At 39.4% G+C, this 24,031-nt stretch overlaps 2 protein-coding genes across 10 annotated transcripts in view; one reads left to right on the top strand and one right to left on the bottom strand.

Annotated features, from left to right (window-relative positions):
- Positions 1 to 394, bottom strand: part of LOC118432226 (leukotriene-B4 omega-hydroxylase 3-like) — a 9,511-nt gene extending 9,117 nt beyond the window's left edge. Inside the window, exon 1 of the mRNA XM_035843757.1 lies at positions 297 to 394. The gene's annotated coding sequence lies outside the window, so the exon portion shown is untranslated. The remainder of the gene's footprint in view (positions 1 to 296) is intronic.
- Positions 395 to 740: 346 nt separating this feature from the next.
- On the top strand, positions 741 to 23,908 carry LOC118431726 (kinesin-like protein KIF2A). 9 transcript variants are annotated; one of them, XM_035842993.1, is made up of 22 exons: positions 741 to 939; positions 6,223 to 6,317; positions 6,939 to 7,034; positions 8,195 to 8,261; positions 10,174 to 10,203; positions 10,720 to 10,749; positions 11,882 to 11,995; positions 12,417 to 12,619; positions 13,826 to 13,936; positions 14,133 to 14,239; positions 14,501 to 14,591; positions 14,789 to 14,852; positions 15,062 to 15,153; positions 15,802 to 16,019; positions 16,285 to 16,331; positions 16,498 to 16,586; positions 16,943 to 17,056; positions 17,420 to 17,487; positions 18,095 to 18,208; positions 18,630 to 18,864; positions 20,027 to 20,099; positions 21,438 to 23,908. In XM_035842993.1, exons 1-22 carry the CDS (start codon positions 885 to 887, stop codon positions 21,575 to 21,577), a joined length of 2,253 nt encoding a protein of 750 aa, XP_035698886.1. In that variant the 5' UTR covers positions 741 to 884; the 3' UTR covers positions 21,578 to 23,908. The 9 variants fall into 9 exon arrangements, with proteins under 9 accessions (XP_035698886.1, XP_035698889.1, XP_035698888.1 ...); XM_035842994.1 differs by having other exon boundaries at positions 743 to 939; positions 6,939 to 7,028; XM_035842996.1 differs by lacking the exon at positions 10,720 to 10,749 and having other exon boundaries at positions 742 to 939.
- The last annotated feature ends 123 nt before the right edge of the window (positions 23,909 to 24,031 follow it).

Genomic DNA, 24,031 nt, shown 5'->3' on the forward strand with positions numbered 1-24,031 from the left:
TTTTTATCTTGGGGAAATAAGAAGATATCTTTTTTATCTCTGAAAAGACCCACTCTTCATGGGAACGAAGGAAATTAAACTTCCTTAGTCAGTGCAAGTCAGGCAGGGAGACAATGTAGTTGGAAAACAACAACAGTAGAGCGTGATCATGATGTTGCTTATAAGCGAACCATGTGTTACTCAGCACCAAGAGACCACGTCTAGCGAAATAATAGACGGACAACAATAATGAAGGACAACAACAACAAGAACAACAAGAACAACAACATTATCTAATGCTACAGAAATGATCTTACCTTTTTGTCGCTTACACTTTGTGTCTCAGATAGCTTCTAGATCGAGCCCAAATAAGCAGATGATCACCCAAACCTTCCAAAAAAGTTGAACTTTCACCTGATACCACATGACATCTCAACAGTGTCCTCTAGCGATCTTGATTAGAATGACAACTAATCCAACGAGTTGCCCGATGGCATCAATACGTTTCAAAATAATCTAATGTAACAAAATAGTACAACTATCTGCGATTTAATGTATCTTATTTATTATCAGTGTTATATAATTGTGTTTTTTTTTATAAAATACGTTTACATTTGCTCTTTATGATATGTACCTACTTTTTGTCGTTTTGCTGCCACCGTTCCTTAGAAACGCCCGTGCACGCGCGCCGCCTGGCGGAGTAAACAGCACTGCCACATGACGTCATGAGCAGGCCTTGCGCATGTCACTTGTATCACGCATGCGCGACTAAACTTTCAAAAAATATTCAACCGATGTGATTCAGCGTAGAGACTGACAGAAGACCGTGTTTAGTACATATTTCGGGCGACTTTGTTTGCAAAATTTGCACAGAATTGAAAGAGAAGAAAGTTTAAGCTCTCAAAATGGACTGGGGCGGCCTAAAAGTCGGCGTCAGCGTGCGAATCCAGCGTAGTGACGGTAAGTTTACCGGCGAACCTCGCCACTGCCCCCCTCCCTCCTTTGGCTGAATTTCCATTCGTATGTTTCTCGTTTAGCGCGTTCGGGTCGTTTTACCCATCTTGTTGTTCACCTGGCACTACTTTCTTTTATTTCGGTGATTTGCTTATCGCTTTGGCATGATATCTAACTTTTCTGAAATTGACAACCGTGAGAAATTTGCGCGCCATTTTGATTTTGAGTTTGAGCCCCCGGGTAAAATAATTTTTTACGGTCATGTCTGTCACCAGGGTTTGATATCGGAGCCTTGTTGAGTCATCTGCTAATGTTTATTTGTACAAAAGCTGACGAAGGCGCAAAAATAGTCCCCTAGTCTAGCGGTTTTGTACATCAACAATGCGTTCTCTAAAGTTTTATGCGATTATTATAGCCACAAAACATATTTTTGTCTCCTGTCAAAAAAGGCTGTGGAAATAATTTGTTTTATAGCGGTCGTAGATACAGAACAAAGAGATCTAAACAAAGAGTTAAGATAAAAATGAGATAAATCACATTTATTTACAAGGTAGGTGTTGCAGCATATTGTAAATGATAAGTAAATCAGACAGCTGTCATTTCAGGTGTCATGGAATGAACCCTGTTTGACCTCATTTGCATAATCAGGCAAAATTGTGCGATATGGATCACAGAACAGTTGATTTTTGCAGTTTTATTTCTTCCCGGCCATTGCTTTAATTTTTTGCTTATTTTTGATATCATTTTTATTATAATCTTTTGATTCTAAGTGTGAACAATACAGATGTTATTACTATTATTAGACACAGATATAAAGTAATGGAATCTGTCTGGCCCCATTTTAACATTTTCCACATGAATGATCGCATACTGAATTTTGATTTGAATGATGACACTCGGCTTCCCTAATACTGTAATCCTGTAGCTATTCTGTATGTAATTACCACTGATTAAAAAACCCATTACTGGATTTTTAACTGAATTCGCCAGCTATCGACGTCGGCTTCCTTGCTTGCAGTGATACCAGCCATTGGACCTTTTTGTTTTAAAATGAAGCTACACAGACTTAACAATAAATGCTCTGAAAGCTGTGCATTTCTGATAAAAAGAAAAGTAATCATAATTTTCAAGGGACAATTTTCCTGTATTTGTCATGAAGTCCAAAGCATAATCCCCAAATTTCACATTCACTGAAAATACGCGTAACCAGTAACTGTTTATTTGTCAGTACACCATTGATCCAGGCTCACACAATTCATCAGTACTGAATTTCCCAGCATTGAGTGACAAACTTAAAAGGCCTGTTTGTCCATATACAGTACAGTTGTAACTGCTGGTGCATTTTGTTTGCGTCTCTGTGGTAATGATATAACACAGTATGCAGCCGACATGAAATCATCACATGATGTCATTATCCCAGCTACACCTTGATAACACAGAGAGCCTGCAGTCCTGCATACTAATGACAGTCTGCACCCGTGTTCTGACCCCTTAAATGCATTATCTCCCAGGCTCATAGAAGTTGGGCAGCGTAAAATGAAATTGTGCGCTGAAACGTTGCCAATGGTTACAGCTTTAGAAACAGCGTTTGAAGACACTCTATTGCAAGAAAATGCTCAGTAGAACTTTTTGTTTGTAAATAATGTACAATATATGTTTGATCTTGTCATTTAATTTTAAGGTAGCAAATTATGTGATTTTTATTTGATTTTTTAGAATTGGAATTTGACTTTTTTTATTGAACTGTTCATAACTTCAAACTAACAATCTCTATAAGCAATATGAAAACTGTACATGTTTAGATTGATTTTACATATCAATGAAGTGTTCATTGGTCATATGACCAAGGAATGACATATCGCAAGGGCCTTAATGCCATTATCTTGTTTTGTCAACATCTTCCTTTACAAAAACTGAGCACTAGACTAAAGGATCACCAGTCCCATGATAGATCAGACTGCTTGTGTCTCAGTCCTAGCGCTTGATTGCTAATTTGTCCCTGTTGCTGGCCTGTCCCTAAGCAATATGCAAACATCTACCTGAACTCTTACTGATAAATCCAATTGCTACAGAACCTTGCTGCAGACTAAGTAATTAGGGAAGACTCATTAATGGCCCATATCGGGGTGTAGAAACCTGAAGCAGTGGTAAATAGCAGGGTTAGGCCACACAAAACATGATTCTATGGAGGGTCAGGAGTCTTTTCAGTCCTGTCATGGTGACAGTGCAAAAAATTAGCTTTCTCCTAAATTCTGTACAATATGCATATTTTGATACTTGAGTGACTGTCAACACTTGATTTTTTTAAAAATATATATTTGTTATTTATATCAAATGAATGTGTGCACAGATTTAGGTAACTTTGAAAGTTTCTCCTTGGAACACTTGTAATTTGTAAATCCTTGTCACCCAGCCATAGCACTCACAGACACACTATCCGGTTTAACGTCGTTCTTCCCTGTCTTGCAGAGGTTGGACGTGTCGCCAAGACGTCATATAGCAAGTATTTTAACCTTTAGCACACTGAAGTAGCCTTTTGGCAACCAGTGGCTTTGAGTTATGCCTTACAGAGTGATAAGAGCTCCAGTTTTATCTTGAAGCTCTGAGAAGGGATTAAAGAAAGTGAAAATCCATCACTTTCCCTTCTTCCGCTATCTTTAGTTCGCGCCTCTCCCTAGATATGACCTAAGCTGAGGATAGACGCATGTTACAGTGGTTGTGTCACAGGAAACACTGTTGGTACAGCTGCTAGGTTAGATATGACAAGCACTGGGCAAACTGGTAGTCTGCAATATATTATATAGGGCAAAGCAGCACTGCTCAGGATTCAGTCTGTAACCACTGTACAGTCTACAGTGTCTACATTAAATTACAATGTATATCATATAGATCAGAGTTTTCTTTGGAATCTTTGATAATGATAGTCACTGATAAAATTGATGTCACTGCCACTGATTTCTATTGATTGCAGGATAAATCAAAGATTAACAAGTCTTAGACAAGCTTTATCTTTGAAGCTAACATTTCAATTCCTAAGCATGCAGACAATGCAGTAGTATCCTATGTAATACGAAAACAAATGAAATGCCATGTGTAACTTGTGGTTTTGATTGTGGGAAATTTCAACACCTGGTATCTAGGTGAGGCAAATTGTCGCTTGGTAACACAGCGCCATAACAACATTATCAACATACTGCACAAACAGATAAACGAGTGTTAACAGTACCTGAAACAGTAGACACATTATGTTGTCGTTGTCAAGCCTTGGAGGCACACGCAAACACAACTTTTTAAAGTGGTGTTAATCTGTGTGCGTTTAGATTTCAGACCGCTGTGTGAAGTTTACTATTCGATGCACATGTCTGTAAGCAATATTTGTCTGCCAAATATGGAAGGAAAACTCCAATTTCCTGAGTCATAACACCAAGTCATCAGTTGTGAAGTCAGCAGCAAGACCAAGTTGGTCCTGTGATGACCACAGTACTGAGAAACTGCTGATCAATTGAGCAGATATTACTATTGATTGAATGACTCAGTCTATGTATGACTTTTAACTGTTATTGTCATTACCATATCTCTTTGCATGACACACAGATGGAACTTGGTTTTCAGTACACTGCCAGCCAAGCACATATATAAGTTTTTTTTTTCGTTGGAACTGTTAGACCAGACATAGTTTTCCCATGGGTACATTCTAAAGTTAAACCATTGCTGTCTGCCAAGTTGCAAGCCATGAATTGATGAAACATGCACACATGGACATACAGAGAAGGACTGGTTGCATAAACAGACACATAAAAGTCTAATACTAATAGAATCAGAAAAATGTCTACCTCACATCAGCAAGTTAGAATTTAGAATAACAGTCGTAAATTTGCATTTCAGGCTCTCAGACAGTTTACGACATGACACATTATAAAACATTAATGAACAGACCAGTGGTTATAATGATGTTACCATTGATCCAGTTAATTTCTGTACACTTCCAAACGTTTATGAATAAACATGTGACCTGTCTTTGGACTGGCAGTTTGGCAAGTTCCTTCAACATCCAAAAATTGCAACTAAAAGCTACAATGCTGTTTCGCCCTTTGGCTTGATTTTATAGATAATTGGAGACTTTCAACTATGAAATCATACACGACTGAAACCCACACAAAAATATGTTCGCTTAGCCTGATTTAGTACTTAGAGAGCTCAACTGTGAAGAGAAGGAAAAAGTCAAGACTGAGATGACATGTTGACCTTTGATCCCATTAGGTCAGGGGTCAGTATAGAGGTCCAGCTGTCAGAGTTGCCCCACATAGTGATCATAGTTGGCCATGGCAAATATACTCGGATGTGATACATGTGGCACTTCTGCCGAATCAGTAGCATGGCAAACATGCCTTCAGTCTTAAGTGTTGGGATGTCTTCTTAGATAGATGCTCATGTACATGTATATAGGGCTCAAAAGATAGAACTTTTGACGAATGAAGAAAAGAACATCTACAAGTGCAACTTGTAAAAACAACCACTCAACCAGGCTCAAAAATATTCAGGCTCAGCATTATAAATCACACATTGTAAAAAGTATATTCGCAACATGTTTTAGTAAATCAACGTTTACAAGAATATATGACTGACACTAAAATAGATATGGGTACGGGCAAACCGCCCATGATGATGATGATGAAAATAGATACCCACTAAAACATACCAATGTGAGAGTTACCAGTGAAGGGTAAGGGGTAGGTCAGTGGGTTCATGGCCTAACTGGGCATGTTGAGGACTTGTCTACATAGTATCTATGCCCTCTGTCTGCGTGAAGCTACAGCTATCAGTAAAATGGCATAACAGTAATCAGTTGACATTTGAAGCAAAGCAAATGTTAGAAAATGAAACCTCTGCTGCAGTAAAGATTCGTCAATCAAACCGATCAAACATTCATATTTGGCCCTAAACTAAAGTCGATTAAAATTCGAAATGTATACAAGAAACATAAAGCCTTGGGGTATAGTTGGCCTGACTCTTATTCTTAACCGTCCATATATCAATGATATATCACAAGTTGTTGGCCTTGAATTAACAAGAAGGCACGACTCCCTCTGGCAAGGTGTTTTAGTCTGTTGTAGAAGATTGAAGAACACACCTAAAAAAACAGTAAAAACAATGTAATCGCTTTATCCTATAGGTGTCACTGTATAAAAACAGAAATTGTTCCTTAAGCATTGTGAGCTGAAAAGGTTCAGATGACATACATGTATATGTGCAATTAACAGATAACAATTTGCCTGTCTTCTTGTCCAGGGCGCATCCATGCAGCCATCGTGAGCGGTTTGAATGATGAGCAGGAGAGTGTGACAGTAGAGTGGTTCGAGAGGGGAGAGACCAAGGGCAAGGAGGTATGACCTTCAACTCTTTGTGTTCCCAGCTGTCAATCATGTGTCCTTAAAGTGAGGTCAGTCCAAGTTGACCTTGAGAGACAGTTATAGGCCATATGCTATTGTGATTCCAATTGTGACTAATTTTCTGGAGTAAGATAGTATCATTATCCATCATACTAATTTGTACCTTTACAGGGTTGGACAAGGCTTCTAAAATTCACTTGTCCTGATAAAAAGTTTACTTGCTCAGACCAATATTTCACTTGCCCAAAATTCAAATCTCACGTTTATATGCATTTTCACTTCAGCAATTTGGAATTCTTATCATTGCCTCTATTTTTTTATATGTTGACCATTGCTTGATGCCATGGTGGAACTTATAAAAATAAACAAGTATATCAAAATCTCACTCAATGGAAAAATGTTACTTGCCCGATCGAGCCAGTTGGGTAGGACTTGCCCAACCCTGTGTTTATAAGACTGTGAACAAAACAGTTGAGTGTGACATTCATTGACTTAAGAAAAGTTGTTGTTGACAGACAAAAAATGACAATACAGGTGTGTATGATAATATTTTCACTTGCAGTGCAATCCTTCAAATCCTCCCCAAAGAACTTGTCCTTTTCCTTATCTTTATAGATTGAGGTAGAGAACATCTTTGCCCTGAATGCTGCCCTGAAGCCTGCTACACAAGTATCCCATGCTGAGGTCCAACAACCTTCTGCCAAGGTAACAGTACGTACATACAACTTACAAGCTTTGAAACGTTTATAATAACATAAGGACCCAAACACTAAGGAAAGCTCCAAATACTAGTGACCTTCCCAGCTATTGTTGACATCCTGCGTAAAAAGTGCAAGCTGTATTCCTTGCTATATGTGCCAGTATTTTTTTACATTTTTGACATACTGTCCAAGATGCTGTTAAAGTAGTTGGAAATTTAGCTTTGAATATATAGATCTAATTTCAGACAAAAACGTTGCTGCTTATGTAAAAAATTTTCTTTGTCCAGAAATATTGTATATTCTTAGCACTGGTCCTACATATAATAGATAAAAGATCAGCAAGTTTAAGTTTATGACCACTCACCATTTAAGGTGGATTGACATCTGGTATAAACATACGACATTTATGACATGAAAGTTCTTGTAAAATATTCATAGCCAGGCCCCTGACTGATTCTGGTCACCTGGACACCTTTGTCTGGTTCTGTAAATGTAACCAACTTCTTTTGATGCTGTCACAACAGAATCAAGTACTTGGCAACAATTAACCATAAACATTGTCAGATGTAAAACTACAGCACTAGAAAGGTTCAGCTAGTTATTGCATTAATGCGATGCTCTTGCTCACCCTGTCAAAGTGTGGTTTTCATTGTTTTCAGAAGTTCATTGCTATTTTTATAAGAAATCTTAGTGTGGAGATAAAAACGTGACGTTATGTGTCCTGACACCCCCCATAAACCTTCTTTGGTACCGCCCTGTCCTTTTGAGCCTTATAAATTAGTAATGAGCAAGGTTTTTTCTAAGTCATTAGGTCTCTTCAAATATTCTCGTCTGAAAGCCAGCTTGGGACTATTTTGGATTTGTCTTACCACCATTGCGTTCCTTCCAATTGTAACCATGATGTTTATCCCGTTAGAAGATGATGATTGCGATGATCCACAATATATAGTGAGTGCTATTCTAGTTTATATCTTAGAATATACATGTATGGACTAGGAACATGCTTGTATCTGTGTATGTATACTGTATTGTATTTGACATTGATAGAAATGTGTGAACGTCCAAAAATGTACAAGTAATGCTAGCAGAGCATCATCAAGTGACCAGTCAAAGCATATTTCCAAGTCTAGCTGACATATAGCTAATGACAAACTATATCATCAACTCCAGCCTTCTCGCCCGTCGATGGCAGTTCAGCAAGCCCGCAGCATTACACCGAGGGACCAAGAGTCAAGAAGTGAGTAATGCCGATATCATGAAAAATCTATCGTAAAAATATTAGTGTAGCAGCAGTTTATGTGATGGAATAATTCAGCATTTATAAAAAAAATGTCCAGAAAACTGGCAAAATGTTTTGGTTAAGGTCACATAAAGAAAATGTGCAAGGATTCTTATAAGTATAAAGTTAAACAGAATATTGAAACCTTGTTTAACCCCTGATATTATCTTGTGTTTGCTGTTGTGTAAAGATACTGCAGGTGAACATGGTGTCTAGGATGCATGATCATGAATATCCAGGCAGGCTTATCCGTTGTGTGTTCTTTGTAGTAATTGTACATCCTTTTACTGTTTTAGTGCATGTCTCTGCAGGGATCGAAATAATTTTTTTTTACTACATGCAAAATTGCAAGTTGGCAAAAATTTTCCGTGCAAATTGAAAAATTTACATGCATAATACAACTAGTCTATACTAGTCCAGCATCTATGCTTTGGTGGAATTTTGCTGCTCAGGACAGATAATAATTTTGCCCATTCTATCACTTTTGACTGACAGAAATCGGCGCATAAAAACATAGACAGAACTTGAAATTTTGGAAAGATATCCACATAATCAGCATATTTCAATCACAAACAAGGAAGGAAAAAGAAAGACGTCCATATGTCGTTCTGTCTAAGAGTAGGGTGTCTAATTCCTCAGTATTATAGGCCAGATATTTTCAACATGCAAGATTGAAAGTTCAGAATATTTTTACATGCAAATCTAAAAAATTACATGCAAATTGCAAGTTAAGTGTGTGTATTTCGAACCCTGCTCTGTGTTAAGTCCACTTTTGTTATTGTCTCTTTTCTGTTGTTTGCCTCTTGAGCAATACTTTTGTCTCTTTACTTTCTCCTGCAAAGGGAAGACAGAAACTAAGAGAAGTAAAGAGAAGAACACTTGACACTGGGCACTAAGAATTTAGAAAGATGTAGGGGATTTGGAAAATCAAATGAACTGTAAGCCTAAATTGTTGATAAATGTGTATTTTAGAAAATATACACGCCAATTGAAAGAGTATGGTTTCCCTTTGTATTCAGGTACATGTGTATGGGTTTTAAGTTAATGTGATTTTCCAAATTTCAAACAACTTTTCAAATTACATAAGTGATCATTGTTGTTGTTCTTTTCAAAATCTGTCCTTTTTTTGATGATTAATAGATCACATAATATCTTGCAACTTGTTCAGCAAAATAGATGATGTTAAGAAAATGCTATTTTTTTTCCGGCTATGGTAAGAGCTAGAGGTAAACAATTTTGCCAAATGCCCAGCGGTCATCAAGTTTTGGTCTTCAGTTTGACCAATGCTGACCGCTAGGGCTAAAGTCTTGTGGTTAAAACTTCAGGAATGTACCACAGAGAATGTCCCCAATGTTCTACTGAGAGTGTTGCAGGCTGGTACCCAATAAGTTCAGGTAATTCGATCATGAGGAATATGAATTTGGGACATTTTCTTCTATGGCTAATTTGTTGTAGCAGCCTTATAACTGCATTTGGGGACAAAGAAAGGGAAGTTCTCATTCTCAAGCAAGGCAACACTTGGTCCAATGATATACATCAGGGAAACACGTTCTGTAGCTATGTTTAGTTCTGCTGTCTTTTAATAAGTACTGTGTCAGCATATTTATATGTACTATATGTCGCTTTACAGGTCCTCCCAATGCTAGAACATTTTGTTCCTGTGAAATCATTATCATTGTAGTTGTAAATTAAGATTTGTGCATCTGCTATCTGACTAACTAACTCTTGTTCAGCTTCAAGCTTGAAATGTGTGCAATGTTGTACCTGTACTGTACATATGCTCTGTTATGGTGTTGTCTTTGTCTTTCACCTTGTGTTGTTCTCAATGTCACTTCTCTGCACTATCTTCTCTCTATTTCTGTCATGTTAGGAACTATGAGACGATCCTCTAGTAGAACAGGTGAGAAACCACCAACAATCCTGCACACCCCTGGTTCTGAAGTCTTATGGTCCAGCTGCATATTGTAGGAAATGGAGCTTGGGCCATTTGATTTAGAGAATAGGGGTGTTCAGGACTGGTAGAACTGTTTCCGAGGTGTTGTTGATTTGAAAGTGGCTATAATGTGACTCACAAGGTGATGCCTATATATGTTGATGGCATGCTAAATCTAAATTGAAATTACTTATTAAGTCTGTTATGAAAAATTACATGTAAATACATTTATGGACACTAAAACCATTATGGCATGCATCATGAAAACCTAGCATGAGTCAACCACCCCACCACAATAAAAGAGGAGACAGACATGGTAATCATTTTAAGGTAATCAAGTCAAGACCTTTGTTTTGATTATTTGAAAGATCAAATTCCATAAAACAGATGTGATTGTTATGAGTCATATTGTAACCACCCCCCTGTACATACACCCCTTCCTCCCGTCACCCCCTCTCCTGTTATGTTTATGTACCCCCTCAGATTCTCTTCGACGTTCCAGTGCCAAGGCAGGTGAGTTGGTTGTGAGATTGGCCATTATTCCGCCCAAGGTTCTGCTGGTACATACTAGTACCTAAAATGCAACGCTCAAAGAAGGCTTGAAATTAAATTACTACTGATCATTGGCAATTACAAATTATTTTTATGGCCATTTTGATTTGATTGTTTGAATGCCATCCTATATGGGAACCCAGAACGTATGCAAGTTTGAAAAAAAGTTAACAAAAAGAAAAGTTTTTTTCATTATGAAACCTATGTAGAAGGGAAGGTCAAACAATTGACTGAATACTCAAAAGTATGGCACAAACAACAACGGATTTTTTTTGTTGTCTTTCTCATCTTTGGAATTGACTTCTTGGTATTCTTTGACATGAGCATCCATTTTAGATTTTTTGTGTGCAGTTTATATAACTTTATTTGCTCATTTTGAAGCAACTCTATGGTTTACAATATGGTTAAAAACTTTCTCTTTTGCTTGTAAGCAGAAGAAAATTGAAACACTTATGGGTGCCATCCATATAATTGAATCAACATAGCCTAATACATGAGAAATTCCTATTTACTGATCATGATGAGTGATAGTCAAATAAAACCAAACCCTGTCCTTGTGAGAAAATGGCCAATCCTTTCAGTTTGAGTAACCCCTGCATTCTTTCTTTCCTATTCTCCTTGCCTACGATGTGATTTTGCTACCTTCTTATAGAAGCACATTTATTAGATAGAAATTTGACATGTGTATCTTTATCTTCGTCAAATGCCAATCGAACATTTAGTGGGCTTATCATGCTTTGAAAATGCCTTCCAGTTTTTATCAGCAGCTTGCCAAGGAGGTCAATGAATTATTGATTACTAATCAGCTTATCACACTATACCAGCAGCTTTTAGATCATGTTTGCTATGTACAATAGCTGATATTTTAGTTTCTCTAGTCTTCATTGCTGTAGATTTTCATGGAGATTTAACTTTGCCGAACATGCTGCATTTTGTGCCTTTACATCCTGCAACAATTTGCCTTGTCATGGGGTGAATAAGAAAGGCATAATGGTACACATGCGCTAACTTCACCAAGTTGTTTGCAGTTGTGTCTTCATTAGTGCTGTGTTAACAGCTTTCTTATTGATTGCAATTTTCTCTTTCGCTGCAGTCCCCACTGCCAAATCGCGCCCCACCATCGTCCCACCAGCACAGAATGGTGACGCTGCCCCGGTTGCACCCCCCGCTGCTGTGGAGGCAGTCAAGAAGCAGGCTATCCCAGCATGTAAGCAATCTATGGTGCAATCTATTGTAACATTGTGTAAGACTCACTGTAATGAACAGGTTAAAGGTTAAAATTGATTATTTGTAACATGAAATACATACTAGATGACATCTCGCATCAATTCAGACACTACCCAGTAGTCTGAAGTTTTTCTGTGGGCTGACGGATCCTAGAATCTAAGATTCAATGTAACACAACATGTGGTTTGCTGAATCAATTAAGGGATTAAGGCATTCAAGAATCTGTTCTGTATACCTTAGAGTTACACATGGAAGTTGTTGTGATATGACCAATGAAATGCATGCCTGAAGCACTACTATGCTAAAAGTGGATATGATGGTTGAAAATACATGATACAAAAAACATTCCACTTCTGAGTAGGATTACTATTTAAATTCAAATCTCTCTTTCCCCCCCTCAGCCCGCAGACGCTCCAACTGTGTGAAGGAGGTGGAGAGGTTGAAGCAGGACCGCGAGGAGCGGCGGAAGCGGATGGAAGACGAGAAGAAGCGCCGCACGAACGACCCGGACTACGAGCCTGGCAACCCCAACTGGGAGTTCCTACAGATGGTCCGAGCCTTCCGTTCCAACCTGGACATCAAAACTATCACTAATGCTGACCCTGTAAGTCTGAACCTGGACATCAAAACTATCACTAATGCTGACCCTGTAAGTCTGAACCTGGACATAAAACTATCACTAATGCTGACCCTGTAAGTCTGAACCTGGACATCAAAACTATCACTAATGCTGACCCTGTAAGTCTGAACCTGGACATCAAAACTATCACTAATGCTGACCCTGTAAGTCTGAACCTGGACATCAAAACTATCACTAATGCTGACCCTGTAAGTCTGAACCTGGACATTAAAACTATCACTAATGCTGACCCTGTAAGTCTGAACCTGGACATCAAAACTATCACTAATGCTGACCCTGTAAGTCTGAACCTGGACATTAAAACTATCACTAATGCTGACCCTGTAAGTCTGAACCTTCACATCAAAACTATCACTAATGCTGACCCTGTAAGTCTGAACCTGGACATCAAAACTATCACTAATGCTGACCCTGTAAGTCTGAACCTGGACATCAAAACTATCACTAATGCTGACCCTGTAAGTCTGAACCTGGACATCAAAACTATCACTAGTGCTGACCCTGTAAGTCTGAACCTGGACATCAAAACTATCACTAATGCTGACCCTGTAAGTCTGCTTGGTTTGGGATCTGGACATCATGTCTATAAAAGCAAGGCCCTCCTTGATAAAAGCAATGAAACACAAGTTTTAGATGGTGTTATAAGAAATAGACTAGTAGCAGTTTCTTGTGCAATTGGATCAAATTTTCTACTGATCAGCTCCTGTGTTTGTCAAGGACTTGGTGCCATAGACTTCCTGCAACTTATGATCCACTGCTCACCGAGTCACGTGTGCTCTCTAAAAAAAACTGACGTCACTGACACAGAAGCAGTGGATTGTTCATTGATTGACAAAGACTGGAGCTGATCAGGCAAAAATTTTGTGTTGGAAATTACAGTTCAACTTTAACCAGAAAGACTTCTACCGACACAGATGAACTTTCAAATTAAGGGTGTCAGCTAGTTGTGTGCTTCCTTGTGTGCATGCATTTTTTAAATGCAAGCACAATGGCTTACAGTTACAAGAAAGAATGGTTAAGATTTGATTTAAAGACCTCTAGAAGCAGTGTGAAGGCAGTGTTTGAACATGTACAAACAGAAAAACAGCAGGAAAGTTTGAAGCCTGAAGTAGAACAATTATATAAGTTGTACATGTATTATCTTCTAAACTTGAGATGATTTTTCCCTAGATTGAGGACCACCAGATCTGTGTATGTGTCAGGAAAAGACCACTGAACAAGAAGGAGATGGCCAAGAAGGAAGTGGACGTCATCACAACTCCAGACAAACACAACACAGTGGTGAGTTCATCTGCGTGAGAAGAAAAGCAACACGTTAAATGTTACAGATGCCTGCATTGTACTAAGGGCTTTGTCCAATATTCATGTCCAAAGCTAGCATATCTTCTTACTAGGAAATTGGCTATGAATGTGCAGTAACACTCATTCATTCATTGATTTATTCATTCACTCCTTCTTTCTATCTTCCCGTTCCCAGGTCCATGAGTGTAAACTGAAGGTGGACCTGACCAAGTACTTGGAGAATCACACCTTCCGATTTGACTATTCCTTTGACGATTCAGCTTCAAACGAGACAGTTTACAGGTAAGGGACACAGGATTTTGTTTAGATAGATGGGGCAGAGCATTGTCTACCTTCCCCAAGTGAGTCTGTGTGTTGCATTCGGTATACTTTTAACTCATTTTGAATTTAGCAGTTTGTTCAAAGCCATTAATTGTTTATTTCAACGCCGCATCTATTATTTTTACTGCATACATGTACATTCAACCATTTACTAATGTTGTGAATATCAGTCATTTTGTGATAGTTTAGTTGTAACTTGTTTAATTTCTTCCCCTGTTTTAGATACACAGCCAAGCCTTTAGTGGAAACCATATTTGAGAGAGGCATGGCCACTTGTTTTGCCTATGGACAGACTGGAAGTGGCAAAACCCATGTAGGTCAACTTTGCATCCTTGCTTTTAAGTTTTCTGTTACAAACAAAAATATTGTCAGTAACACAAGTCTGAAAATTCTCAGTCATTTTCTTTCAAATTGTGATTCGGTAAGGAAAACTTTGTCGTTGTTCTTTTGTGATATGATAAAAAGATTTCTTGACATACTACTTGACTGCTTTGTGTGTTTCTTAAACAGACAATGGGCGGAGACTTCAAGGGTAAGGACCAGGACACGTCCAAGGGCATCTATGCACTCGCTGGTAAGTTTTGTCAGGATTGCAAGTCAAGATATGTTTAGAACAAATTCTCTTTAGAAATAGACTTGTATACTTATCGGATTAGATATGTGAAACAACTATAAACATGAATCAAACTTATGATAATGGTCTTTTCTTTCACAACACACTTCTCTCTGACAGAGATGATGTACTGTGTATGGTACTGATGGTCATTTTATGTTGTTTTCCAGCTCGTGATGTCTTCAAGCTGCTAAACTCTGCAGCCTACAAAAACCAAGACCTGATCGTTGGCTGTAGCTTCTTTGAGATCTATGGTGGAAAGGTAAGGAAACCGAGAGACTCTGTTTACTTTTTAAATTTTGGACCATTCTGTTAAAAATGCAATACGTTTTACCTAAATTCTTTTTCCTGTAAATGAATCTTCATCATTATTTTTTTAATTTCATTTTGCAATACATGTAATAGAAAAAAAAACAGTGAAGTTAGATGACATTCTTGATATCCAGATTAGTAAATAAATATGCTTGAGAATAAAAAAAAAAGCTGCTAATTGATAGAATACAACACGGTGTATTCCGCGGGTAGGATCACCCAAAGGCCGGAGGGTGATCCGACCCACGGGAAGGCTGGGACCGAGGGTGATGCAGAATACACCGTACTGTGTTTTCTTTATGTCATACCCACGTGAGAAAACATATGTTTCAATGCGAAATGCGCCAGAAGTTGAGAAAATTTTGTTTTCCTCGAACAAAAGCAGTTATAGCAGCAATTCTAATGTCCGAATCAGGTATTCAAATTTTTGACTGCGCCGCACTTGGCATGGGTAGAGTATGTTCGAAATGGTCGACTGAAGTCTTCGAAGCCTGCGTGAAACAGCTTTTTATCGCCCGGTCCGGAACACCCGTATGAAACGTTATCACGGCCCAGGTATGACAAGTAATGATATATAAAAACCATCCTTGTGTTTTAGGTGTTTGACCTTCAGAACAAGAAGCACAAGCTGCGTGTCCTTGAGGATGGGAAGCAGCAGGTGCAGGTGGTCGGGCTGACAGAGAAACATGTCACCACCGTGGACGACGTGCTCAAACTCATCACCGAGGGCAACAGGACGAGGACGTCCGGGCAGACATCAGCCAATCAGCACTCCTCGCGCTCACACGCAGTCTTTCAGATGATCCTGCGAAAGAGGTGGGCAGTGTATACAGGTCTTGTTGTCACACATACATCTATGTTAACATTGGTATGACTCTATTGGTTAAAGCCATTTCACTGTCTTGCTGTTTGTGGGGAAATCTGGATTTGAATTGATATCAAGCTGTATAGGTTCCATGTTAGAGGAGAGACACACTTTGAGCACAAGAATAAGTTTACCACCTTGTTTTTTTATGGAATGTTTTGAGACGGGTAGGCATGGAAATGTTGTTCTTAACGAGGTTGTTTTTTCTTCCACCAGGGCAACAAGAAAAATGTTTGGAAAGTTCTCCCTGATCGACTTGGCAGGTGAGAAAAACTTCTTATAAATGTGCTGATCTCATGCAATTGTTACCTGATTTGGTAAGTGTATGGACACTACTTGTACATTTGTACTTGTAATAGACCAATCAAAGCGTAAGTGTTGGAAAAGAGTCTACAGTTATTGAACTTAAAGTGTTACTTTTTTGTGCAGGTAATGAGAGAGGTGCAGACACCATCAGCTCGGACCGACAGACACGGATGGAGGGAGCCGAGATCAACAAGAGTTTACTCGCTCTCAAGGTCTGTGTTAGAGAATGGAAACTAGCTTTAGCCGATTGTGAACTAATCTTCTGACTTCATAGTAAAAGATAGACACTGCACCAAATGTACATAAGTTCAATGTATGGGGAGAATTCCTTCCCTCTTTAAAAAGACAGTTGCAAGAGTGCAACTTGAGTCTTGTCTTCGTGCATGGAGGCCTTTTGGTGGCATGAACAACAACACCAGGGATTCAACTTAACTTTTTAGTTACCCAACTTGAATTCTATTCCAAATTTTGCACTCAGCTCCAAGTTTCTAAAAAGCTTAACTTTTTTAAAGATACAAAACCAGTTGTATATAAAAGTAAATGAAGTATTTCTTTGTTCCTGTAACAGGAGTGTATACGTGCCCTCGGCCGGCCTAACTCCGTCCACACACCCTTCCGTGCCAGTAAGCTGACCCAGGTACTCAGAGACTCCTTCATTGGGGAGAGGTCCAAGACATGCATGGTGAGTGGTACCTTGATGTTTTCTCAGTTGAAGGTATCAACTACTTTAATTTATTGTTTCTATTAGGTGACATAGGCTCAGTATTGAGCCAAGCTTTCTAAGAAATTGATAGCAGTAATGGACACTGATTTTGTTTGGACACCTTGCATTTTATGTCCTCTACTGTATGTCTCCACTTTGACTGAATGTAACAAGTCTTGTTCTGTTTACATGTATGGTGGGCCCCCTTGAAAATCAACTCTCAAAAGTGATAGATATATGATATATTCCTTGTCACAAAACTTTTTGATGAATGTACAAAATTGGTACTGGAATATAAAGAGAAACTTGTTGTTTTAGCCTAAGATTTTCTGTGTTCTGCAGATTGCTATGATCTCTCCAGGGTCGAGCAGCTGTGAACACACCCTCAACACTCTCAGATATGCCGACAGGTAAGGCCACACCTAACCATCACTCCCCACCAACACCCCCAACAATCTTTTTACACTGGTCACTGGTAGTCTGGGAAGATGCTGGAAATTTGGAAAGGCTATAGTGCAGCATGTCTAGTTACTTGGAAGAACATGTTTTTCTATTTGTAATATTATCATTTCTTCCAGACATTTAATCTACATTCAAGCAGTAAATCTACTTGACTTTAACCCTTGTCCTGCTGAGCCCGTATATATATGGGTTGCACATATTTGATGCATGTATGTGGGTTCAGTGGGTTTGGGGCATTTCTCACTAAAATGTGGCATATTGCAGCAAATTGCATAGATAGGGGGAGGAAATCTGCAGCAGCAGTATAGAAGAGGTCAAGCTTTACTGATCTGAATAATCAACCAGCTTGAGGGGCAAAATGATTCCCAGCAGGACAAGGGTTAACTTAAAGTTTGGGAGATTTTCTGAACTTCCGGCATCTATCTAAACAGAGCATGACCAGTGTCTTCTGTTCTTCACTATCATAACCACCTTTCACTGGTATTGTATCCCTTATTCTTCTTTTCTAACATTCTCTCCACCCTTTTCTTCCTTGGAACGTGCCCCACCTTGTAGGGTTAAGGAGTATGGATGCACACCCCTGGCCCTCCAGGAGTATGAACAGGATGCCTCAAACCAGCATGGCCCTTACGGTCTCCTCAGTCCTGGCTATGACCCAGGCAGTCCTGAGTATGCTATGCTTCTGTCTAAGCTGCCTGTCTTTCCGAGCTTGTGTACAGCCAGGTTGTAGTTGTGATGCATGTATATGTGTGCCTGTGCATGTGTGAGCCCTTGCATGTATCAAGTATGTCCATAAAAGGTTTTTGTTAGGCAGCTGTAGAGTAATGCAAGTAATTTTTTACTCTTTCAACCTTATGTAAGACTGCTATATAAGGGGGAAGGGGGGTCAATGTGCTGTCGCTGGAAATGCAATGTACCTTGATTTGTTGTCTTTGTGCATGTGTGAGATTTGCCTTTACAAGCTTTACAAATTTGCCTCAACTTTGCAGAAGAACAAGGCAAAAAAATAACTCATAGTGTTCGAAAGACAATCTGAAAATATTTCTTTTACCTGCCCACTGAATTTTGTTAACCATTGCTTTGACCCTAGGGTTAAGGAGCTGGGTCCAGGCGACCCGGGTGCCCCGGGCCCGTCTCAGGGTCTGTCCGCCATCCCGGAGAACAGCCGCAACAACAGCCTGTCTCCGCAGAACTCTGACCTGCAGCTGCTGGCCACCCAGAACGAGGGGGAGGTGTCGTTTGAGCTGCTGCACTTTCACGAGGCACTGCAGGAGCTGCAGGAGATGGAAGAACAGGTTGTGGAGGACCACAGGAGCGCCTTACAGGTCAGGACTGTGTGTGTGTGTGTGTGTGTTAGTGTGTGTGTGGTGGAGGACCACAGGAGCGCTTTACAGGTGTGTGTGTGTGTGTGTGTGTGGTGGAGGACCACAGGCGTGCTGTACAGGTGTGTGTGTGTGTGTGTGTGTGTGTGTGTGGAGGACCCCAGGAGTGCTGTACAGGTGTGTGTGTGGTGGAGGACCCCAGGAGTGCTGTACAGGTGTGTGTGTGTGTGTGTGTGTGTGTGTGGTGGAGGACCCCAGGAGTGCTCTACAGGTGTGTGTGTGTGTGTGTGTGTGTGGCGGAGGACCACAGGAGTGCTGTACAGGTGTGTGTGTGTGTGGTGGAGGACCACAGGAGTGCTTTGCAGGTGTGTGTGTGTGTGTGTGTGGAGGACCCCAGGAGTGCTGTACAGGAGTGCTGTACATGTGTGTGTGTGGTGGAGGAGGACCACAGGAGTGCTGTACAGGTGTGTGTGTGTGTGTGTGTGGTGGAGGAGGACCACAGGAGTGCTGTACAGGTGTGTGTGTGTGTGTGTGGTGGAGGACCACAGGAGTGCTGTACAGGTGTGTGTGTGTGTGTGTGGTGGAGGACCACAGGAGTGCTGTACAGGTCAGAACTTTAGCTGGAGCTGTATCACATTTATCCTTCACCACGGCACTTCTTTTCAGAGAGGCCCTCACATACATTCCTCAAAAACACCTCACGCATTTCTTTTCAAGGCATCTATTTTATTCTGCGAATTTCAATGGTAAAACATTTTTGGTACCTACCGTTAGATCTTACATGTATAGGTTGATGAGACTGAAAATTGCTGGTATTGGATTAGGAATATATGTGAAATATTGAAAAAGAATTTCCAGCCTGAAAAGAAATCTTGTTCACAATTTTGAACTATTCTTTAAGGTTTTCTCTAGAAGAATCAGATAGTACTAGACACATTCTTTGTCAAGATAGATAAACGGTTGTGTAAAAACATCTTCACCATGATGAAGACAGTAGAGCAGTTTCCAAAACATTGGTAGCGAAAAATATACAGTTTATGAAAATATACATATTGGTAGAGTAAAATTTACAGTTACCAAAGAAACTACAATTTGTTTCACCAACCTGAGGAAGCTATTAACATATATCAATATTATCATGTTAACATGCCTGTCATGTTCCCAGGAAATGGAGGAGATGGTGATTGTAGAACGGGGCCTGCTGGAGATGGCTGATGAAGTGGACTATGATGTGGAAGGTACGTTTCTCATACCTCTGCCAGTCTTTCCCACTTCTGCTTATGTCATACCACAGCGCAGCGCAGTGGGACCGTGTTCGCCCCGTGACCGAGAGGTTGCGGGTTCGAAACCGCCTGCCGTGTTACCGATCTTGTGCCCTTGGGAAAGGCACTTTACATGGCTTTCCTCACTATACTCAGGTGAAAATGAGTACCTAGCTTCGGCTCACGGTGATTTACATCATTCAACCGGACGGGAGACCTGGCGCATATGAAAGGGTATGTCACCCCGTAAGGGGCGGTATAACCCCGTCGTGTGTAAACATGTGCGAACATGTGCGATCACGTCGACCGATGATGTATGTTCGTCTGTATCTCTGTGGATCTGCCGCTACCAGCCCAAAGCTGCCTAGGCAGATCCGTGTAATGAGTTGTATCATTGGCAAATAAATAAAATAAATAAAAATACCACAAAACAGACAGTGTTGTTTAAAGGTACTGTATCTTGTAAAGCTAAGTAGTGACAATATGTCTTGATACATGTATGTGTTGCAATTGCACAAAACTTCCAAGGAAGATCTATTCAGTATAGAGGACTGAAGCATGCAGCTGTGGCTGACTTTCACAAATGAGCAGTTAATCAAAAGCAACTGGATATGATTTTGGAAATGGTCAAACGTTTCAAACAACATCTGTTGTCTTCCATTGTCTGTCATTAGTGACACTGGTTAGATCTTGTTGGAGAGCAGTTATTTTGTAACCTAGCTACGAATTGATATGTAAAAGAGATTGGAGAGAAAATTAACAGCAGGTTAACAAGATCTCCCCAGTGTCAATGGCAAAAGACAACAGATGTTGTCTGAGACGTGACCATTTCCAAATTTCCAGTTCTCTAAAAGAGATTGGAGAGAAAATTAACAGTAGGTTAACAAGATCTCCCCAGTGTCAATGGCAAAAGACAACAGATGTTGTCTGAGACGTGACCATTTCCAAATTTCCAGTTCTCTAAAAGAGATTGGAGAGAAAATTAACAGCAGGTTAACAAGTTCTCCCCAGTGTCAATGGCAAAAGACAACAGATGTTGTCTGAGACGTGACCATTTCCAAATTTCCAGTTCTCTAAAAGAGATTGGATAGAAAATTAACAGCAGGTTAACAAGTTCTCCCCAGTGTCAATGGCAAAAGACAACAGATGTTGTCTGAAACGTGACCATTTCCAAATTTCCAGTTGCTTTAGTAACTGCATTTTGGCGTGTTTTATCAACTGGATGCCCAACCTTCATTGACGTGCTGTGGCTGACTTAATTTTGATTTCAGAAGATGAATTGCTGAACTAAATTCTGTGTTTTATATTCCACAGCCTACTCATCTACACTGTCTGACCTGCTGGACAAGAAGATTCAGAAGTGGAGTGAGCTGAAGCAGAAACTGGACACTTTCCGCATCAAGATGAAAGAGGAAGAAATCGCCAGCAAAAACATTAAGCGGCCCCCATTGTAAAGAACCCTTACCACACAGGAAGAACCCCCCTGTCATCAGAAATGGTGTGATCTAAGATCAGATCTTTTCAACAAGACTGGTAGATTGTTCCATTCTTGGAAAGGGTGGGTTGTGTAAAAAAAAAACTTCCCTTGTGCACTGGTTGGCATTTTGATGCAAGCTTTTCCCCATAGTATAGAGCAAGTTGGACCAAGCCATTTTGGATAAGGTATTTTGAAAACTGATAGAAAGCTGCATTTAGGTATCTAATTTCTCCATCAAAATTGTGGTACCATTGTCCTTAGAGGTCAATTTCACTTGTCTAATCTTCTACATGTCGTTTACAGCTTCCCATTTTCTACACAAAGTGAAATGATTTATTTATTGATTACTTAATTTATAGTTTAGTTTCCTTATCTTAATTTTTACTAACAATGTTTTTCCAACCCAAACTTGCAAAAAGATGTAACAAACCATTACCCACAATGTTGTCATGGTGGCAGATAACTTGAAATCTTATTCCCACTAGCTCATTTTTCTGAAAAGTATCTGGTGGAAAAATTGCTGTTGCATGAAGAATACCCAGTTTGTTATTCTGCAGGGGAGACCTTAGTTCAAGCTATTTGAATGCATTTTCGCATGTAAACTGTTGCTCTTTTGCTTGTGAAAAAAACAAAACAATTTCAGGCTTTGCAGAAGACACCCTGAGTTTGAGGGCATTTTGATAGAAAGTTTAATTTAAGCATTTTTCTATATTAGAATTTTAAACAAAAGTGTCTATTGAAGGTGTGAAAAAGACCTGCATGCCCAAGTTTCCAACAGCAGGGCTCTATCTCAAGTAATCATGGCAATAAGTTGGTCTGGAATCTATTTGTCTATGTTTCTGAACCTTTGTAGGGACACAATAAGAACAGGTATACCTGCTTGCTACTTTGTGGTCAAGTAATACTTTTTTACCTATGGCTATGCAGTTAGATTTGTTGAGCAAACCTCACACAGTCTTTTTACTGGATAACTTGTTTCAAAGTTCCAAAGAGATGGCCTACTTTCTGAAGGCACAAATTTAAATAAACCACTTGTATTCACTATTGGTTGACACAGAAGGCAGTTTACTAGCCTGGCATTCACAGAAAGCTTGTGCTACATTTGAATGATAGCGTCATCCATACACACTGGTAATCTCGCGAAACAGTAGACAAATATGTTACAGTGTACAGCTTTATATATTATACATGCAAGCTATGCTTGCTGCAATTCTACTATGGGTTTACTCTTCCAAATGTTCATATTTTCTGTGTTACAAATAGATATTACACCATAGTTACACTCTGTGCTCGTGTAGACAAATCCTATATATGAATGTAATAACACTCCATGAAATTGCAGTTAATTATAACACAAATATAGGGTTTTAACCGCACTGCAAAGACTTGGAGTTGAAAGTTTTTCAAAATCCATGCTTTAAAACCACTTGTTGTGCCATGCTTTATACAATGCTCACATGGTTAGAACTTGATCTGAATGCAAAATGAAATTACAAAAATATGAAAAAGAATGCTTGAGGTTCACCCTTAGGTAAATCTTGGATCTTAAAATGTGTACAGTTCATATGAATCTTGAAGCAGCATTAGGAGTACTGCTAGGGGTTTGGTAACTTCTAAAGGGGGGGATAAAAAAACCTTGATACACGTAGACCGTTTTGCTGCGACTCAAATTTGGCCGTGTTTTCTGAAGTATGTAGTATGTGTTAGCAATGTTGTGAAGTGAGTACGAGCTTGTCTGGCACTGGAAACTAGGTACTGTGTACCTCCCGCACCCTGCTATAGAACTCGGGGGGTTACGTCGTAGCCGCCTCAGGTTCAAAGTGCCTCAGCTGTTGTGTGTGTGAATTGTGAATGATGTGTACAAACTTTATCCGTATATTACCAATGGAATCTAATTGCAAAAACAAAGTTTTAAGCCTTAAGTTGAAAGATGTGGAGAAAGAGCTGTTATTTACAGAACTGAAGATTTACGTACATAAATCTCTACGTGGTTTTATTTTGAAAGTGTGGGCATTTACTTCTCTGTAACAATGAGTGGTAAAATGTCCCTTTGCGGACTTCTTTTGTCACTACAACTTCCTCTCTAAAGTAACAAAACTCTTGTGTACAGAAATGGCTATGTTACCCCTGAATACATTCTCGATTCTCTACAATTTTACTTCTGGAAAAGGGATATTTTGCTTCTCTGTTACTTTCACAGAATGGCAAAGTACATGTAATCAAATGCTCTATTTACCTCCTATGACCTGATTGTTATGTTTGCACAATTGTATATACTTTGTTATGAATAAATAAAGGATTGCAAGCACTTTTTTGTACTTTCTCTGTTCCCGTAAAGAAATATACTATTAACTCTTAAGTAAAAAATGCTACCTGGTTGACTCATTTCTATGTCAGATTACATAAAAAGTGTAGATCAGGAAAGCACGTC

The sequence above is a fragment of the Branchiostoma floridae genome, chromosome 15 (genome assembly GCF_000003815.2).
Source record: "Branchiostoma floridae strain S238N-H82 chromosome 15, Bfl_VNyyK, whole genome shotgun sequence".
NCBI lineage: Eukaryota > Metazoa > Chordata > Leptocardii > Amphioxiformes > Branchiostomatidae > Branchiostoma > Branchiostoma floridae.

Excerpts from the sequence above, each read along its gene's own strand:
- LOC118431726 (XM_035842993.1), top strand. The coding sequence starts at position 885 with ATGGACTGGGGCGGCCTAAAAGTCGGCGTCAGCGTGCGAATCCAGCGT. Across the intron at positions 940-6,222 it reads GCGAATCCAGCGTAGTGACG|GGCGCATCCATGCAGCCATC; the intron begins GTAAGTTTACCG and ends CTTCTTGTCCAG. Across the intron at positions 16,332-16,497 it reads CTCCCTGATCGACTTGGCAG|GTAATGAGAGAGGTGCAGAC; the intron begins GTGAGAAAAACT and ends TTTTTTGTGCAG.